General features: G+C 52.4%; 1 protein-coding gene across 2 annotated transcripts in view; it reads left to right on the forward strand.

Moving 5' to 3' along the window:
• Positions 1–7,038, forward strand: part of GUK1 (guanylate kinase 1) — a 54,875-nt gene extending 47,837 nt beyond the window's left edge. For both annotated transcript variants that reach the window (XM_075316929.1, XM_075316927.1), the window contains 3 exons: positions 5,388–5,472; positions 5,582–5,667; positions 6,491–7,038. In XM_075316929.1, the coding sequence (XP_075173044.1) occupies positions 5,388–5,472; positions 5,582–5,667; positions 6,491–6,526 (207 nt within the window). In that variant the 3' untranslated portion in view covers positions 6,527–7,038. The remainder of the gene's footprint in view (positions 1–5,387; positions 5,473–5,581; positions 5,668–6,490) is intronic.
• The last annotated feature ends 11,014 nt before the right edge of the window (positions 7,039–18,052 follow it).

Consider the following 18,052-nt stretch of genomic DNA (forward strand, 5'->3'; position numbering starts at 1 on the left):
GCTGAATCTGATTGATGTGATTCCATGTTTTTCGGTTAAATAAAGAATTATAAAAAAAAATAAATATCCGGGTGCTGAGCAATTTCCTCCTACATGTACCTCATATTTATGCAATAAATCCTTCATTACTTTGGGGCCCTCGGGAGTCTCTACAGAGCGGTGTCACCATCACTACAACTAATGTATCTTGTCATAGGGAGGTCCTGTCCGTCATATGAAATCCCATCACAATCGGTGACGAGCATCACCCACCCATCACTGTAACAGCAGCGCTCGGGTCTGTTTTGTTTCCTCATAGCTTGTCACTGGGCAGCCATTGGGTGCGGGCGGCTTGTCACTGGGCGGCCTTTGTAGGGGTCTAGCAGCTCATGGGCAGCCATTGGGTGCGGGCGGCTTGTCACTGGGCGGCCTTTGTGGGGGTCTAGTAGCTCATGGGCAGCCATTGGGTGGGGGCGGCTTGTCACGGGCGGCTTTTGTGGGGGTCTAGCAGCTCATGGGCAGCCATTGGGTGGGGGCGGCTTGTCACTGGGCGGCCTTTGTGGGGGTCTAGTAGCTCATGGGCAGCCATTGGGTGGGGGCGGCTTGTCACGGGCGGCTTTTGTGGGGGTCTAGCAGCTCATGGGCAGCCATTGGGTGGGGGCGGCTTGTCACTGGGCGGCCTTTGTGAGGGTCTAGCAGCTCATGGGCAGCCATTGGGTGGGGGCGGCTTGTCACTGGGCAGCCTTTGTGGGGGTCTAGCAGCTCATGGGCAGCCATTGGGTGGGGGCGGCTTGTCACTGGGCGGCCTTTGTGGGGGTCTAGTAGCTCATGGGCAGCCATTGGGTGGGGGCGGCTTGTCACGGGCGGCTTTTGTGGGGGTCTAGCAGCTCATGGGCAGCTATTGGGTGGGGGCGGCTTGTTACTGGGCAGCCTTTGTGGGGTTCTAGCAGCTCATGGGCAGCCATTGGGTGGGGGCGGCATGTCACTGGGCAGCCTTTGTGGGGGTCTAGTAGCTCATGGGCAGCCATTGGGTGGGGGCGGCTTGTCACTGGGCGGCCTTTTGTGGGGGTCTAGTAGCTCATGGGCAGCCATTGGGTGGGGGCGGCTTGTCACTGGGCGGCCTTTTGTGGGGGTCTAGCAGCTCATGGACAGCCATTGGGTGGGGGCGGCTTGTCACTGGGCGGCCTTTATGGGGGTCTAGCAGCTCATGGACAGCCATTGGGTGGGGGCGGCTTGTCACTGGGTGGCCTTTGTGGGGGTCTAGCAGCTCATGGACAGCCATTGGGTGGGGTCAGCTTGTCACTGGGCGGCCTTTGTGGGGGTCTAGTAGCTCATGGGCAGCCATTGGGTGGGGGCGGCTTGTCACTGGGCGGCCTTTATGGGGGTCTAGCAGCTCATGGACAGCCATTGGGTGGGGGCGGCTTGTCACTGGGTGGCCTTTATGGGGGTCTAGCAGCTCATGGACAGCCATTGGGTGGGGGCGGCTTGTCACGGGCGGCCTTTGTGGGGGGTGATAAAAATATAGTCCAGCACGTAAAAACCTCGATATGACGAAGATTTCTCTCGGACTATCTAGACCTGGTATTTCATATATTTCTATGTCTGCGATTTTGAAGATTTTACCCCCAAAAAAATGTTGGAATAGAGGCTGAGTCTTGCGTGCTGGACTCGCTGTATTTTCTGTTTCCCTGGGGTGATGGTTTCTGCACTGTGACAGGGGAGCGGTTTTTTGGTTCTAGCCTTCTGCTGTCCTTTTGTGAGGGTGGCAGCTCATCACTGCCCGTCCTTTTTGGGGTGAAGTGACTCATGGGCAGGTTTTGGGTGGGGGTGGCAGCTCGTCACTGCCTGTCCTTTGTGGGGAGGTTTTGGGTGGGGGTGGCAGCTCGTCACTGCCCGTCCTTTTTGGGGTGAAGTGACTCATGGGCAGGTTTTGGGTGGGGGTGGCAGCTCGTCACTGCCCGTCCTTTTGTGGGGAGGTTTTGGGTGAGGGTGGCAGCTCGTCACTGCCCGTCCTTTGTGGGGGGGTTTTGGGTGGGGGCGGCAGCTCGTCACTGCCTGTCCTTTGTGGGGGGGTTTTGGGTGGGGGCGGCAGCTCGTCACTGCCTGTCCTTTTTGGGGTGAAGTGACTCATGGGCAGGTTTTGGGTGGGGGTGGCAGCTCGTCACTGCCCGTCCTTTGTGGGGAGGTTTTGGGTGGGGGCGGCAGCTCGTCACTGCCCGTCCTTTCTGGGGAGGTTTTGGGTGGGGGCGGCAGCTCGTCACTGCCCGTCCTTTTGTGGGTCAATAGCCGCCTGTCACTGGAGAAGCTTTGGGCCTGTAGATCAGGATTAGTTTGCCATCTTCCTCCCTCGCCCATCGCAGGTCAGACATCTTGGAGAACGGACGAGGATGAGCAGCTTCTCTGTAAGTAGCGGAGGTCTCCTCTGGATGATGTAGGGATGATTTCTGGGGTCTTCAGTGACAATTTCCCAGATATGGCAGACAGTCCTTAGGCTGCAGGGTACGGACAGCACCAGGGCTGACGGGTGACTTTCGCACTAGGGTGGTCTTATATAGATAGGACTAGGGGGACGGTCAGTATCTGGGTAGATGTGGAGGGGTCTTGGTGCTGCTGCCGGTTTTGCGTTTGCTATAAAGCTTCTACCTTGAGGACTTCACTTTCTTTACATGTGGAGCTGAGAGGAGGCCGCGGTCTCCGGAGAGGGGGATCTGGGTGGTTTCCGGCTGTGGTCTCCGGGGAGGGGGATCTGGGTGGTTTCCGGCTGTGGTCTCCGGGGAGGGGGATCTGGTTGGTCTCCGGCCGTGGCCTCTGGGGAGGGAGATCTGGGTGGTGTCTGGTTGCGATCTCTGGGACAAGAGAGCTGCGTGGTCTCCAGCTGCGGTGTCTTGGGCAGGAGATCTGGGTGGTATTTTGCTGTGGTCTCCGTGGAGGAGGATCTGGGTGGTCTCAGGTTGCGGTCTCTGAGGAGGGAGATCTGGGTGGTCTTCGGTTAGGGGGATCTGGGTGGTCTCTGGCCGTGGCCTCTGGGGAGGGAGATGTGGGTGGTCTCTGGCTGCGGTCATCGGGGAGGGGGATGTGGGTGGTCTTGGGTCACTGTGTGACGGGGCTTGTTTCCATGTCTGTGCAGGACGCGGCTCACATGGGACCTGTGGAAAGCTCCAACACGTCCGGAGCACAATGGAAAGGAAGGCGTCACGGGTTTCGGACCCTCCGAGGGTTCACACCACATCATTAGCCATGGGCCGTGTGTTCCGGACCCTCCGGGGATCACACCACATTATTAGCCATGGGCCGCGTGTTCTGGACCCTCCGGGGGATCACACCACATTATTAGCCATGGGCCGCGTGTTCCGGACCCTCCGGGGGGATCACACCACATCATTAGCCATGGGCCGCGTGTTCCGGACCCTCCGGGGGATCACACCACATCATTAGCCATGGGCCGCGTGTTCCGGACCCTCCAGGGGATCACACCACATCATTAGCCGTGGGCCGCGTGTTCCGGACCCTCCGGGGGATCACACCACATTAGAAGCCGTGGGCTGCGTGTTCCGGACCCTCCGGGGGATCACACCACATCATTAGCTGTGGGCCGCGTGTTCCGGACCCTCCGGGGGATCACACCACATTATTAGCCGTGGGCCGCGTGTTCCGGACCCTCTGGGGGATCACACCACATCATTAGCCGTGGGCCGCGTGTTCCGGACCCTCTGGGGGATCACACCACATCATTAGCCGTGGGCCGCGTGTTCCGGACCCTCCGGGGGATCACACCACATTATTAGCCGTGGGCCGCGTGTTCCGGACCCTCCGGGGGATCACACCACATCATTAGCCGTGGGCCGCGTGTTCCGGACCCTCCGGGGGATCACACCACATCATTAGCTGTGGGCCGCGTGTTCCGGACCCTCCGGGGGATCACACCACATCATTAGCCGTGGGCCGCGTGTTCCGGACCCTCCGGTGGATCACACCACATCATTAGCCGTGGGCCGCGTGTTCCGGACCCTCCGGGGGATCACACCACATTATTAGCCGTGGGCTGCGTGTTCCGGACCCTCCGGGGGATCACACCACATCATTAGCTGTGGGCCGCGTGTTCCGGACCCTCCGGGGGATCACACCACATTATTAGCCGTGGGCCGCGTGTTCCGGACCCTCTGGGGGATCACACCACATCATTAGCCGTGGGCCGCGTGTTCCGGACCCTCCGGGGGATCACACCACATTATTAGCCGTGGGCCGCGTGTTCCGGACCCTCTGGGGGATCACACCACATCATTAGCTGTGGGCCGCGTGTTCCGGACCCTCCGGGAGATCACACCACATTATTAGCCGTGGGCCGCGTGTTCCGGACCCTCTGGGGGATCACACCACATCATTAGCCGTGGGCCGCGTGTTCCGGACCCTCCGGGGGATCACACCACATTATTAGCCGTGGGCCGCGTGTTCCGGACCCTCCGGGGGATCACACCACATCATTAGCTGTGGGCCGCGTGTTCCGGACCCTCCGGGGGATCACACCACATCATTAGCTGTGGGCCGCGTGTTCCGGACCCTCCGGGGGATCACACCACATCATTAGCCGTGGGCCGCGTGTTCCGGACCCTCCGGGGGATCACACCACATCATTAGCCGTGGGCCGCGTGTTCCGGACCCTCCGGGGGATCACACCACATCATTAGCCGTGGGCCGCGTGTTCCGGACCCTCCGGGGGATCACACCACATCATTAGCTGTGGGCGGCGGGTTCCATCACTAATTGTTTGTTTTGTAGTTTCCGGTTTGGAGCCATTTAACCCTTTTCGTGCCTCCGCAGCCCCCGGAGCTCGGGTCTTGGGGGTCCCGCTGTAGTTTGGATTATTCGCAGTTGTTGTGTGTTTCGCTCATCGCCGCTGATCACGAGATCCGCTCTGGACTTTATTATTTATGTTCCATATCAGAATTTCTCACCTGCATGGTCTCCTGAGCCCGGGGGTCTTTTCTGCCTCCGTTCGTGGGGCTGGATTTGGCGGTTCTTTGCGCTCGGAACTCTTTTATTTGAGCCATTTTTGGGAACGTGCGACATTTTGATCACTTTTATAGTATTTGTAAAGTGCGGCCACTAAGGGTCCGGTCCTGGGCGCCTGTGCGCTCCTGTTTCCCATGGTAGTCGCTCGGCTCCCTGTGATCGCGCCGTTGGTGCTCACTGGAATCACCAGACCCAATCGTGTAACCTGGCGCCTGAGCCCCCTCCTTGCTGTGTGTCACTCGTGGGTTGGTGCGGAGCTGGCGCTGCGGCGGGGGATCTGTGGTGGGCGTCAGGGCCTGGCACTATTGGGGCACTTCTGGTCGCTGATGTTCGGGTGGACGGGGCTCGCGGGCGATGCCATTACCATCTCATTGTGACGCTGACACTCCTCATTACAGGAGCAGAGACTGCGCGACCGAAACACGGAGTCCGAGGACAGTCTACAGAAGAGGCTACAGGCGGCCATAAGCGACATGGAAATAAGTAAGTGCACCCTCCAATAAAGGAAAACCACGAGGCACTGCTGCTAAACGCGGGATTCTCATGAGGCTCCGCCCACCACCAACATAACTCCGCCTTATATTGTCCACAGGCAAAGAGCCCGGCCTCTTCGATGAAATTATTATTAACGATAACCTGGAGGAGGCCTACGCCAAACTGAAGAGCGCCCTGACCGAGGTGAGAGCCGCCCGTCCGCTGCGCAGGATGATGTACGGTGGTTGTACCTGTGCAGGATCACAGGCCGGCGGCTGCACTCACTGTACCTATACACTATACCTCCTGTATTATACTGCAGAGCTGCGCTCACTATTCTGCTGGTGCAGTCACTGTGTACATACATTACATTACTGATCCTGAGTTACCTCCTGTATTATACTCCAGAGCTGCACTCACTATTCTGCTGGTGCAGTCACTGTGTACATACATTACATTACTGACCCTGAGTTACCTCCTGTATTATACTCCAGAGCTGCACTCACTATTCTGCTGGTGCAGTCACTGTGTACATACATTACATTACTGACCCTGAGTTACCTCCTGTATTATGCTCCAGAGCTGCACTCACTATTCTGGTGGTGCAATCACTGTGTACATACATTACTGATCCTGAGTTACCTCCTGTATTATACTCCAGAGCTGCACTCACTATTCTGCTGGTGCAGTCACTGTGTACATACATTACATTACTGACCCTGAGTTACCTCCTGTATTATGCTCCAGAGCTGCACTCACTATTCTGGTGGTGCAATCACTGTGTACATACATTACTGATCCTGAGTTACCTCCTGTATTATACTCCAGAGCTGCACTCACTATTCTGCTGGTGCAGTCACTGTATACATTACTGATCCTGAGTTACCCTCCAGAGCTGCACTCACATTTTAGCTTTAGAGCTGAATTCTCCCAGCATTTTTCTGGTAAGTGTTGGTTTTGTGAATGCCGCTCTGGAGTATAATGCAGGAGGTTGAGGAGATGATGTCTCTGTCCCTCTTTCCTGCAGGAGATCACGGCTGTGCAGACGTCTGAGGACTCGTGACCGGACGCTTCACTCCCTTCCGCAGTCATTCCTAGGCGACTCCCGCCATCTGCTAGTGTCCATTCCTGCGGCTCAGGTTCTCATTTTTAGATTCTGTTACCCTTCCCCCGCACCCGTGCAGCGCATGACTTCTGTGGAGAGCCGCACTCGCGGTGCCGGCGTGTCCTCCACCTTCGCACAATCGCTAGTCTTCCAGCCTCGGCAGTGTTCTGTGGTGATGATGAAAGGACAAGGGTCTTGTATCAACAATGGCGCTAATATGGTGAAACACTGACCGCTACCATCGGCGCTTCGTGCTCGGCTCATTACCGTCACTTTAAGAGTCATGCACAATATGGCGACAGTGTAGGCTCCTCCTGTGCCAGGATGATTGGCACCGCCATGCTGATGTGTGAGTCGGCCGTGCTGCCGTTCACCGGAATATTACACAGTAGTCGTTGGTGTCTGTCAATCATCTGTAGCTGCAGAGCTCGTCATGTCCTTTTAATTGTGAAATAAATGGTCTGTCTGGTGCTGTGTGCATCATTCACCCTCCCCCATAACAGTGCAGCTGCGGCAACCAGTAATCCAGGTGGGCACCAGTACAATTGAAGCCCTGCCTGGATGACATCGCACCGTGATCAGGCCATCTGATTATGGTGCTGCTATCACTCCTGCCCCGCAGAGGACATGTTCGGCAGCAAGGTGAGTATGATAGGAGACTGTATGGGCAGGAGGGAAGAGGGTGGAGTGTGTGAGGAGACAGTGTGGGCAGGGGGCTGGCAATGTGTGAGGAGACAGCATGGGGGCTGAGGGGGCTGGGAATGTGTGAGGAGACAGTATGGGCAGGGGGCTCGCAATGTGTGAGGAGACAGCATGGGTGCTGAGGGGGGCAGGAAATGTGTATGGAGACAGGTATGTGCAGAGAGCTCGCAATGTGTGAGGAGACAGCATGGGGGCTGAGGGGGCTGGAATTGTGTGAGGAGACAGTATGTGCAGGGGGCTGGCAATGTGTGAGGAGACAGCATGGGGGCTGAGGGGGCAGGAAATGTGTATGGAGACAGTATGTGCAGGGAGCTCGCAATGTGTGAGGAGACAGCATGGGTGCTGAGGGGGCAGGAAATGTGTATGGAGACAGTATGTGCAGGGAGCTCGCAATGTGTGAGGAGACAGCATGGGTGCTGAGGGGGCGGGAAATGTGTGAAGAGACAGCATGGGCAGGGGGCTGGCAATGTGTGAGGAGACAGCATGGGTGCTGAGGGGGCGGGAATTGTGTGAGGAGACGGCAGGGGGCTGGCAATGTGTGAGGAGACAGCATGGGTCCTGAGGGGGTGGGAAATGTGTGAGAAGACAGCATGGGTGCTGTGGGGGCGGGAAATGTGTGAGGAGACAGTATGTGCAGGGAGCTCGCAATGTGTGAGGAGACAGCATGGGCAGGGGGCTGGCAATGTGTGAGGAGACAGCATGGGTGCTGAGGGGGTGGGAAATGTGTGAGAAGACAGCATGGGTGCTGAGGGGGCGGGAAATGTGTGAGGAGACGGCAGGGGGCTGGCAATGTGTGAGGAGACAGCATGGGTCCTGAGGGGGTGGGAAATGTGTGAGAAGACAGCATGGGTGCTGTGGGGGCGGGAAATGTGTGAGGAGACAGTATGTGCAGGGAGCTCGCAATGTGTGAGGAGACAGCATGGGCAGGGGGCTGGCAATGTGTGAGGAGACAGCATGGGTGCTGAGGGGGTGGGAAATGTGTGAGAAGACAGCATGGGTGCTGAGGGGGCGGGAAATGTGTGAGGAGACAGTATGTGCAGGGAGCTAGCAATGTGTGAGGAGACAGCATGGGTGCTGAGGGGGGCTGGAAATGTGTGGGGAGGGGGCTAGCAATGTGTGAGGAGACAGCATGGGTGCTGAGGGGGGCTGGAAATGTGTGGGGAGACAGTGTGGGCAGGGGGCTAGCAATGTGTGAGAAGATAGCATGGGTGCTGAGGGGGGCTGGAAATATGTGAGGAGACAGTATGTGCAGGGGGCTGGCAATGTGTGAGGAGACAGCATGGGTGCTGAGGGGGGCTGGAAATATGTGAGGAGACAGTATGTGCAGGGGGCTGACAATGTGTGAGGAGACAGCATGGGTGCTGAGGGGGGCTGGAAATATGTGAGGAGACAGTATGTGCAGGGGGCTGGCAATGTGTGAGGAGACAGCATGGGTGCTGAGGGGGGCTGGAAATATGTGAGGAGACAGTATGTGCAGGGGGCTGGCAATGTGTGAGGAGACAGCATGGGTGCTGAGGGGGGCTGGAAATATGTGAGGAGACAGTATGTGCAGGGGGCTGGCAATGTGTGAGGAGACAGCATGGGTGCTGAGGGGGCGGGAAATGTGTGAGGAGACAGTATGTGCAGGGGGCTGGCAATGTGTGAGGAGACAGCATGGGTGCTGAGGGGGGGCTGGAAATGTGTGGGGAGACAGTGTGGGGAGGGGGCTAGCAATGTGTGAGGAGACAGTATGGGTGCTGAGGGGGGCTGGAAATGTGTGGGGAGACAGTGTGGGCAGGGGGCTAGCAATGTGTGAGGAGACAGCATGGGTGCTGAGGGGGCTGGAAATGTGTGAGGAGACAGTAGGGGCAGGGGACTGGCAATGTGTGAGAAGATAGCATGGGTGCTGAGGGGGGCTGGAAATATGTGAGGAGACAGTATGTGCAGGGGGTTGGCAATGTGTGAGGAGAGACAGCAAGGGTGCTGAGGGGGCTGGAAATATGTGAGGAGATAGTACGTGCAGGGAGCTCGCAATGTGTGAGGAGACAGTATTGGAGGTGGGACTTTGAATGTGTCAGGAAACCGTATGGGCAGGAGGAATGTGGGGAGACTGTATGGGCTGGGAGGCTGGGAATGTGTGAGGAGACATGGGAAAAAGAGGGGCATGTGGAATGTGTGAGGAAACAGTATGAGGAGGGAATGTGTGAAGAAACTGCATGGACAGGTGCGGTGTGTGGAATGTGTGAGGAGACTATGGGTAGAGCAGTCTGGAAATGTGGGAGGAGACAACATGAATAGGGCGAAATGTGTGTGGAAACGGTATGGGTAAGTGGGTGGAATATGTTAAATGAATAACACAGCATGGGCACGTGTGAACTGTCTCTATACTGATGACAAGGTGAGGAGGCGTAAGTAGACAGTATGTAGAAAAGTGTACAGGGGCAGTGTGAAGGGGACAGTGTACAGAGGGTGTGAGTGTGAGGAGGTGCACATTATAGAGACTAGGCAGTATAGGGGGGGGGGGGCACAATGTGAAGGGACAAAGTGGAGGTTATTTTGTGCAGTGCGTAAAGTGGGGCAATCATTTAGGGGCACAGCGTTAGGGCAGGTAATTTTATTCAGGAACATTATAATCATGCTGTAATATTAGGGCATCGTGTCGGGATGTGCTGCAAAAGAGATGAGAAGATGGAGGTCTGCAGAGACCAGCTGTGGGTGTGAAAAGTCATCATGAAGATGGAGGTCTGCAGAGACGAGCTGTGGGTGTGAAACGTCGTCATGAAGATGGAGGTCTGCAGAGACCAGCTGTGGGTGTGAAAAGTCGTCATGAAGATGGAGGTCTGCAGAGACGAGCTGTGGCTGTGAGAGGTCAGTATGGCGTCTGGACAAGATGGAGAAAAGAAAGTTATGACTCCGATCACAGATGACGTCATCTATAAGGGACTGGATGTAAATGTTTATTTGTACCCCTGCCTACGTCTCATCAGTGCTGTGGTCCCTGTATGGCCGCAGTCTGGTGATGATTGGTAATTCCCAGCATCTCCTTACCATTAAGTACATACTGGGCGTTGGGGAGTTGTAAATCTTTTATTAGATCTTTCCCTGGGACAGCGCTGCAGATCTGACAATGTGCTATAATGTACAGTGTCAGTGCGCAGCTTGTATAATAGTGTAAATAACTCCACACACAATCATTAATGTCTAAACCGCTGGTAAAAAAGTGAGTACACCCCTAAGTGAAAATGGCCAAAGTGTGCCCAACTATTCATTGTATTCCTCAACTCCTCCCCGGTGTCATGTGACTCATTAATGTTACAAGGTCTCCAGTGTGACTTAAGGAGCAGGTGTGTTACATTCGGTGATATCGCTCACACACTCTTATACCGGTCACTGGTAGTTCAGCATAGTTCTTCATGGCAAAAAATTCTCTGAGGATCTAAAAAAAAAAAAAAAATTGTTGCTCTACATAAAGATGGTTGAGGCTATAAGAAGATTGTCACCACCCTGACACTGACCTGCAGCACGATGGCCAAGACCATACAGAGGTATAACCAGACAGGATCCACTAAGAACAGACCTCACCATGGCCGACCGCAGAAGCTGAGTGCACAAGCTCAGCGTCATATCCAGAGGTCGTCTTTGTAGAATAGACATGAGAGCAGCTGGCATTGCTGCAGAGTGGGGTTCAGCCTGTGGAGGATCCGCCTTTCACCACACACTGCAGCGGTTACAGGGGTAGGGGGTCTATCTGGCAGAGGATACAGAGGTGGGGGGGTCCGCTTGTCAGTGCTCAGAACATATGCCACACACTGCAGAGGATACAGGGGTGGGGGGTCCGCCTGTCAGTGCTCAGACCATACACCCGCACACTGCAGAGGTTACAGGGGTGGGGGGTCCGCCTGTCAGTGCTCAGACCATACACCACACACTACAGGGGTTGGGGGGTCCATCTGGCAGTGGTCAGACCATACACCGCACACTGCAGAGTTTGCAGGGGTGGGGGGTCCGCCTGTCAGTGCTCAGACCATACACTGCACACTGCAAAGGTTACAGGGTGGGGGGTCCGCCTGTCAGGGGTCAGACCATACACTGCAGAGGTTACAGGGGTGGGGGGTCTGCCTGTCAGGGGTCAGACCATACACTGCAGAGGTTACAGGGGTGGGGGGTCCGCCTGTCAGTGCTCAGACCATACACTACACACTGCAGAGGTTACAGGGGTGGGGGGTCCGCCTGTCAGTGCTCAGACCATACACCGCACACTGCAGAGGTTACAGAGGTGGGGGGTCCGCCTGTTAGTGCTCAGACCATACACTGCACACTGCATCACATTGCTCTGCATAGCTGTCATCCCAGGAGGAAGGCTCTTCTAAAGATGCACAAGAGAGCCGCAGACAGTTTGGTGAAGACAAGCAGACTAAGGACATGGATTACTGGAACCGTCCTGGGGTCTGATGAGACCAAAATAAACTTATTTGGTTCAGATGGTGTCAGCGTGTGCAGCTGCTCCAAGGGTGGAGGACAAAGACCAGTGTGTCCTGCCTACAGTCAGGCATGGTGGTGGAGGGTCATGGTTTGGGGCTGCATGAGCGCTGCTGGCTGTTGGTGCTACAGATCGTTGAAGGAGCCATGAGTGCCGACATGTCCTGTGACACTGAAGCAGAGCAGGATCCCTCCCTTTATATTCCAACATGATAATGACTCCAAACACCTCCGAGACCACCACTGCCTCGCTACAGAAACTGAGGGTGAAGGTGCTGGACTGGCCGAGGGTCTCCAGAGCTGAACCCTATGGAGCATCTGTGGGGCCTCCTCACATGGTAGGTGGAGGAGCGCAAGGTCTCCAGCTGCGGCCGCATGTGACCTTATCTTGCTGCGATTCCATTTAACTGTATTGAACTGTAGCGCATTTCTGATAGGTCCGGCATTGCGGCAGAATACCGCTGATGGGAAACCAGCCTAACCTTGGCATACCAGCCAGACTAAAGAACTGAGATGGGCTTCCAGGATTGCTGAGCGCAGATGGAAGAAATCCCAATCCTACGAGCACTTCATCACATTCAAATAGTCCTCTGCCAATTTCAACAACAGACGGCTGCAAAACAAACTGACTTGTCATCCCTCATATCCACTGTTTCACAACCCTAGACAGCTGTTCAGCACTTTCAGTTCTCTCCTCCGTCCCCGGTGCATCCTCCGCTCCTCGCAGCTGAAGACGTTTCCTCATTCTTCAAAGACCGAAAATATCAGAGCACGCTTGAGCCACAGTCTCCACAGCCCCTCCTCATAACTACCGAGCCCTGTTCCTCCATAATTAGCTTCTCCACTAGTGTTGAGCGAACCCGAACTTGAAAAATCCGGATCCGCGCGGTTTGAGCAGCAGATCCGAGTCCGACCCGGACCGGGGATTCCGGGTGCACGATCCGGATTCGGGTCTCTTTCTCCCTTTCTCTCTCTTTTCCCGGATTGCGTTCCTCATAGCCATATATTGGCCGGATTCCGGATCGGATCTCGGACTCAACCCGACAATGATCCGCCGAACCCGGATTATAAGCGATCCGCTCAACTCTATTCTCAAACCATGACAGAAGATAACCTTTACTCTCTACCTGTGCACGTGACCCGTGCCCGTCACCCTCATCCCCAACCTCACCGCAGTCTTCATCACACCCCCAACCCATCTCTTCAACCCATCACTCACAACTGGTGCCTTCCCTTCATGATGTACACACGCCTCGATCACACCCATCCTCACAAGGCCCTCCCTTGACCCATCCTCTGTCTACCTATCGCCCCATATCCCTGCTCCCAAGTATTCGTAATCTTTTATTTTTCATTTTTGTTTTTATTCTTTCTACTTCCACTCAGTTTGTTCTTTCAGTCTATTTCTATTTTTTTCTCCCCCTGTTCATTCTTACACTATGTGCCCAGGTACATTATATATATATATATATATATATATATATATATATAGATATATATATAGATATAGATATCTCTATATATCTCTGTATATATTTATCTCTCTCTCTCTCTCTCCATATATATAGAGAGAGAGAGAGAGTTCACCCATATCCTGTCCACCGCCATTAACTTGAGAACGACGGCAGCTACAGGCATAGAAGTATAGAAGTGGTGTCTAGGTATAGAAAAGTAGCCATGTGCTACGCAATGAATCCACCTATAGCGCCACCTGGTGGAAAACAACGGAGTTAGCATTTTTATCTTGAAAACGGAACGAGATAGAGAAAAAAAGTGAATTACAAAGTTTTGGCCATCATCAATTCAATACGAATCAACACTTTGCATACAGAAATGCTCTGATATGAAACCCATGACCCCCCAAACATTGAATGCTGGTCACGCATATGGCGCTCATTAGTGGCCCCTGTCAGCTGCAATGCACATCTGGCCTCTGCACAGCATACTGTATCTTGCTGCAATGCACATCTGGCCTCTGCACAGCATACTGTATCTTGCTGCAATGCACATCTGGCCTCTGCACAGCATACTGTATCTTGCTGCATGCTGTGCAATATGGTAGGTGACACGTCTGCACAAGCATCTGTGATACGTGGTGGTAGGTCCTGCAATGTTGGGGGAGGGGTCGCATACACCTGCTGTTTGATGTGACCTCACAGAAAGAAGTCCAATGGGGTCAGGTCAGGTGAGCGGAGGCCACTCCACACAGCTCCATACCCAATGACTTGTAGGAAGGTCTCCATGAGGTGTCGCTTCACGTCCGCAGCCTTGTGAGTTTTACACGTTCTAATCCTAGCATTTCTGTGCAAGGTGTTGATTCGTATTGAACTGATGATGCCCAAAACTTTGTAATTCGCTTTTTTTCTCTCTCTCGTTCCATTTTCGATATAAAAATGCTAACTCCGTTGTTTTCCACCAGGTGGCGCTATAGGTGGTTTCATTGCGTAGCGCATGGCTGCTTTACTATACCTAGACACCACTTCTATACCTATAGCTGCCGCCGTGCTCAAGTTAATGGCGGTGGACAGGATATGGGTAGACACACTGTATATCTATCTATCTATATATATATATATATATATATATATTTACACTACTTCACTCCTCCTGCTGCTTTATTTTTTTCCGGCCATTTCCTATTGTGCGTTATGTCCCGATATTCGGGTGGACCCCCATACTGGGTACTACCTGTGTGACTCAGAGGGAATCTGCGTTCCACCACCGTAGTACACGACACTTTCGGTCCCGGCTACTGCACTTGCACTCCACAGTGGACGCATGCACTGTCCTACAATGACGGCCACCATCCATACTACCAGATACGTGCGCTCCACCCTGGGCGCTGACGCTGCACCTATTCACGTCCCTTCCTCTCCTCGATTCCTCGTGGGCGTTACAAAGGATGACGCGTGTTCCACCAATACGAAATGAGCTACACACGCACCCGTCCGTGGACCATATATGATATCCACTACGGTTCTATCACCGCACGCCATCTGCTAAGATTTGCCCAATGCCATGCGCCAAGAGCCAGGTCTTCACCCATCTGCTTCTATGGAGCGTGGTGCTTATTACAGCCAGATTCCGTCCAGGCCATTGAGCTCATGCGGTCTATGCTGTTACAGTCCACCCTTACCCCCGGTGTCCCTGACCCCGACTCCACGCCCCTGGCGGAGGGTAAGCCCCTGATCGTACCTGTTCTAGGTGTTTCCGTCTTTCATTCTTTTCTCCATTGGCTGCCATTACTCGGATTCGCCCTCACACGTGTGGGACTGTTGCGTCGCTCTATTGCACAATTGTATTTTGGACCTTTGGTCCCTTCACTTCTTCATTTACCTGATGTTTTGTCATTAGAACATTGGACGTTGCGATCACAGATCTCTGTGTATTTACTTATATCACATTATTTTCTTCTTCTCTTATTGTATTGATTCCACTTTTTTTTTTGTATCTTCTTGTATTCTGATGAAGGTCTGAGTAAAAGGCTTCACTATGAAATAAATATTCAAATAATCCATCCTAGGAGGGCCAGGTTATTGATTATCGGGAGTGGTGTGCCATCTGAGCACCCATACATGCTCATATCGGTGGAGTAACATACAGTTAGGTCAATAAATATTTGGACAGTGACCAGTATATGAATGTGTAATGTTTGAATATATATATATACAGTTAGGTCCAGAAATCTTTGGCCAGTGACACAATTTTGGCGAGTTGGGCTCTGCATGCCACCACATTGGATTTGAAATGAAACCTCTACAACAGAATTCAAGTGCAGATTGTAACGTTTAATTTGAAGGTTTGAACAAAAATATCTGATAGAAATTGTAGGAATTGTCACATTTCTTTACAAACACTCCACATTTTAGGAGGTCAAAAGTAATTGGACAAATAAACCAAACCCAAACAAAATATTTTTATTTTCAATATTTTGTTGCGAATCCTTTGGAGGCAATCACTGCCTTAAGTCTGGAACCCATGGACATCACCAAACGCTGGGTTTCCTCCTTCTTAATGCTTTGCCAGGCCTTTACAGCCGCAGCCTTCAGGTCTTGCTTGTTTGTGACTCTTTCCGTCTTAAGTCTGGATTTGAGCAAGTGAAATGCATGCTCAATTGGGTTAAGATCTGGTGATTGACTTGGCCATTGCAGAATGTTCCACTTTTTTGCACTCATGAACTCCTGGGTAGCTTTGGCTGTATGCTTGGGGTCATTGTCCATCTGTACTATGAAGCGCCGTCCGATCAACTTTGCGACTTTTGGCTGAATCTGGGCTGAAAGTATATCCCGGTACACTTCAGAATTCATCCGGCTACTCTTGTCTGCTGTTATGTCATCAATAAACACAAGTGACCCAGTGCCATTGAAAGCCATGCATGGACTCTAAGGGCTGCAATTAACTCTGAAGACGTCTCCCTCGTTAACCTGTAATCAATGAACTAGTTAAAAGGTCTGGGGTTGATTACAGGTGTGTGGTTTTGCATTTGGAAGCTGTTGCTGTGACCAGACAACATGCGGTCTAAGGAACTCTCAATTGAGGTGAAGCAGAACATCCTGAGGCTGAAAAAAAAAGAAAAAATCCATCAGAGAGATAGCAGACATGCTTGGAGTAGCAAAATCAACAGTCGGGTACATTCTGAGAAAAAAGGAATTGACTGGTGAGCTTGGGAACTCAAAAAGGCCTGGGCGTCCACGGATGACAACAGTGGTGGATGATCGCCGCATACTTTCTTTGATGAAGAAGAACCCGTTCACAACATCAACTGAAGTCCAGAACACTCTCAGTGAAGTAGGTGTATCTGTCTCTAAGTCAACAGTAAAGAGAAGACTCCATGAAAGTAAATACAAAGGGTTCACATCTAGATGCAAACCATTCATCAATTCCAAAAATAGACAGGCCAGAGTTACATTTGCTGAAAAACACCTCATGAAGCCAGCTCAGTTCTGGAAAAGTATTCTATGGACAGATGAGACAAAGATCAACCTGTACCAGAATGATGGGAAGAAAAAAGTTTGGAGAAGAAAGGGAACGGCACATGATCCAAGGCACACCACATCCTCTGTAAAACATGGTGGAGGCAACGTGATGGCATGGGCATGCATGGCTTTCAATGGCACTGGGTCACTTGTGTTTATTGATGACATAACAGCAGACAAGAGTAGCCGGATGAATTCTGAAGTGTACCGGGATATACTTTCAGCCCAGAGTCAGCCAAATGCCGCAAAGTTGATCGGACGGTGCTTCATAGTACAGATGGACAATGACCCCAAGCATACAGCCAAAGCTACCCAGGAGTTCATGAGTGCAAAAAAGTGGAACATTCTGCAATGGCCAAGTCAATCACCAGATCTTAACCCAATTGAGCATGCATTTCACTTGCTCAAATCCAGACTTAAGACGGAAAGACCCACAAACAAGCAAGACCTGAAGGCTGCGGCTGTAAAGGCCTGGCAAAGCATTAAGAAGGAGGAAACCCAGCGTTTGGTGATGTCCATGGGTTCCAGACTTAAGGCAGTGATTGCCTCCAAAGGATTCGCAACAAAATATTGAAAATAAAAATATTTTGTTTGGGTTTGGTTTATTTGTCCAATTACTTTTGACCTCCTAAAATGTGGAGTGTTTGTAAAGAAATGTGACAATTCCTACAATTTCTATCAGATATTTTTGTTCAAACCTTCAAATTAAACGTTACAATCTGCACTTGAATTCTGTTGTAGAGGTTTCATTTCAAATCCAATGTGGTGGCATGCAGAGCCCAACTCACCAAAATTGTGTCACTGTCCAAAGATTTCTGGACCTAACTGTACTTCACTGAGAGTGTTCTGGACTTCAGTTGATGTTGTGAACGGGTTCTTCTTCACCAAAGAAAGTATGCGGTGATCATCCACCACTGTTGTCATCCGTGGACGCCCAGGCCTTTTTGAGTTCCCAAGCTCACCAGTCAATTCCTTTTTTCTCAGAATGTACCCGACTGTTGATTTTGCTACTCCAAGCATGTCTGCTATCTCTCTGATGGATTTTTTCTTTTTTTTCAGCCTCAGGATGTTCTGCTTCACCTCAATTGAGAGTTCCTTAGACCGCATGTTGTCTGGTCACAGCAACAGCTTCCAAATGCAAAACCACACACCTGTAATCAACCCCAGACCTTTTAACTACTTCATTGATTACAAGTTAAGAGGGAGACGCCTTCAGAGTTAATTGCAGCCCTTAGAGTCCCTTGTCCAATTACTTTTGGTCCCTTGAAAAAGAGGAGGCTATGCATTACAGAGCTATGATTCCTAAACCCTTTCTCCGATTTGGATGTGAAAACTCTCATATTGCAGC

This window comes from Anomaloglossus baeobatrachus, chromosome 6, assembly GCF_048569485.1.
Source record: "Anomaloglossus baeobatrachus isolate aAnoBae1 chromosome 6, aAnoBae1.hap1, whole genome shotgun sequence".
Taxonomy (NCBI): domain Eukaryota; kingdom Metazoa; phylum Chordata; class Amphibia; order Anura; family Aromobatidae; genus Anomaloglossus; species Anomaloglossus baeobatrachus.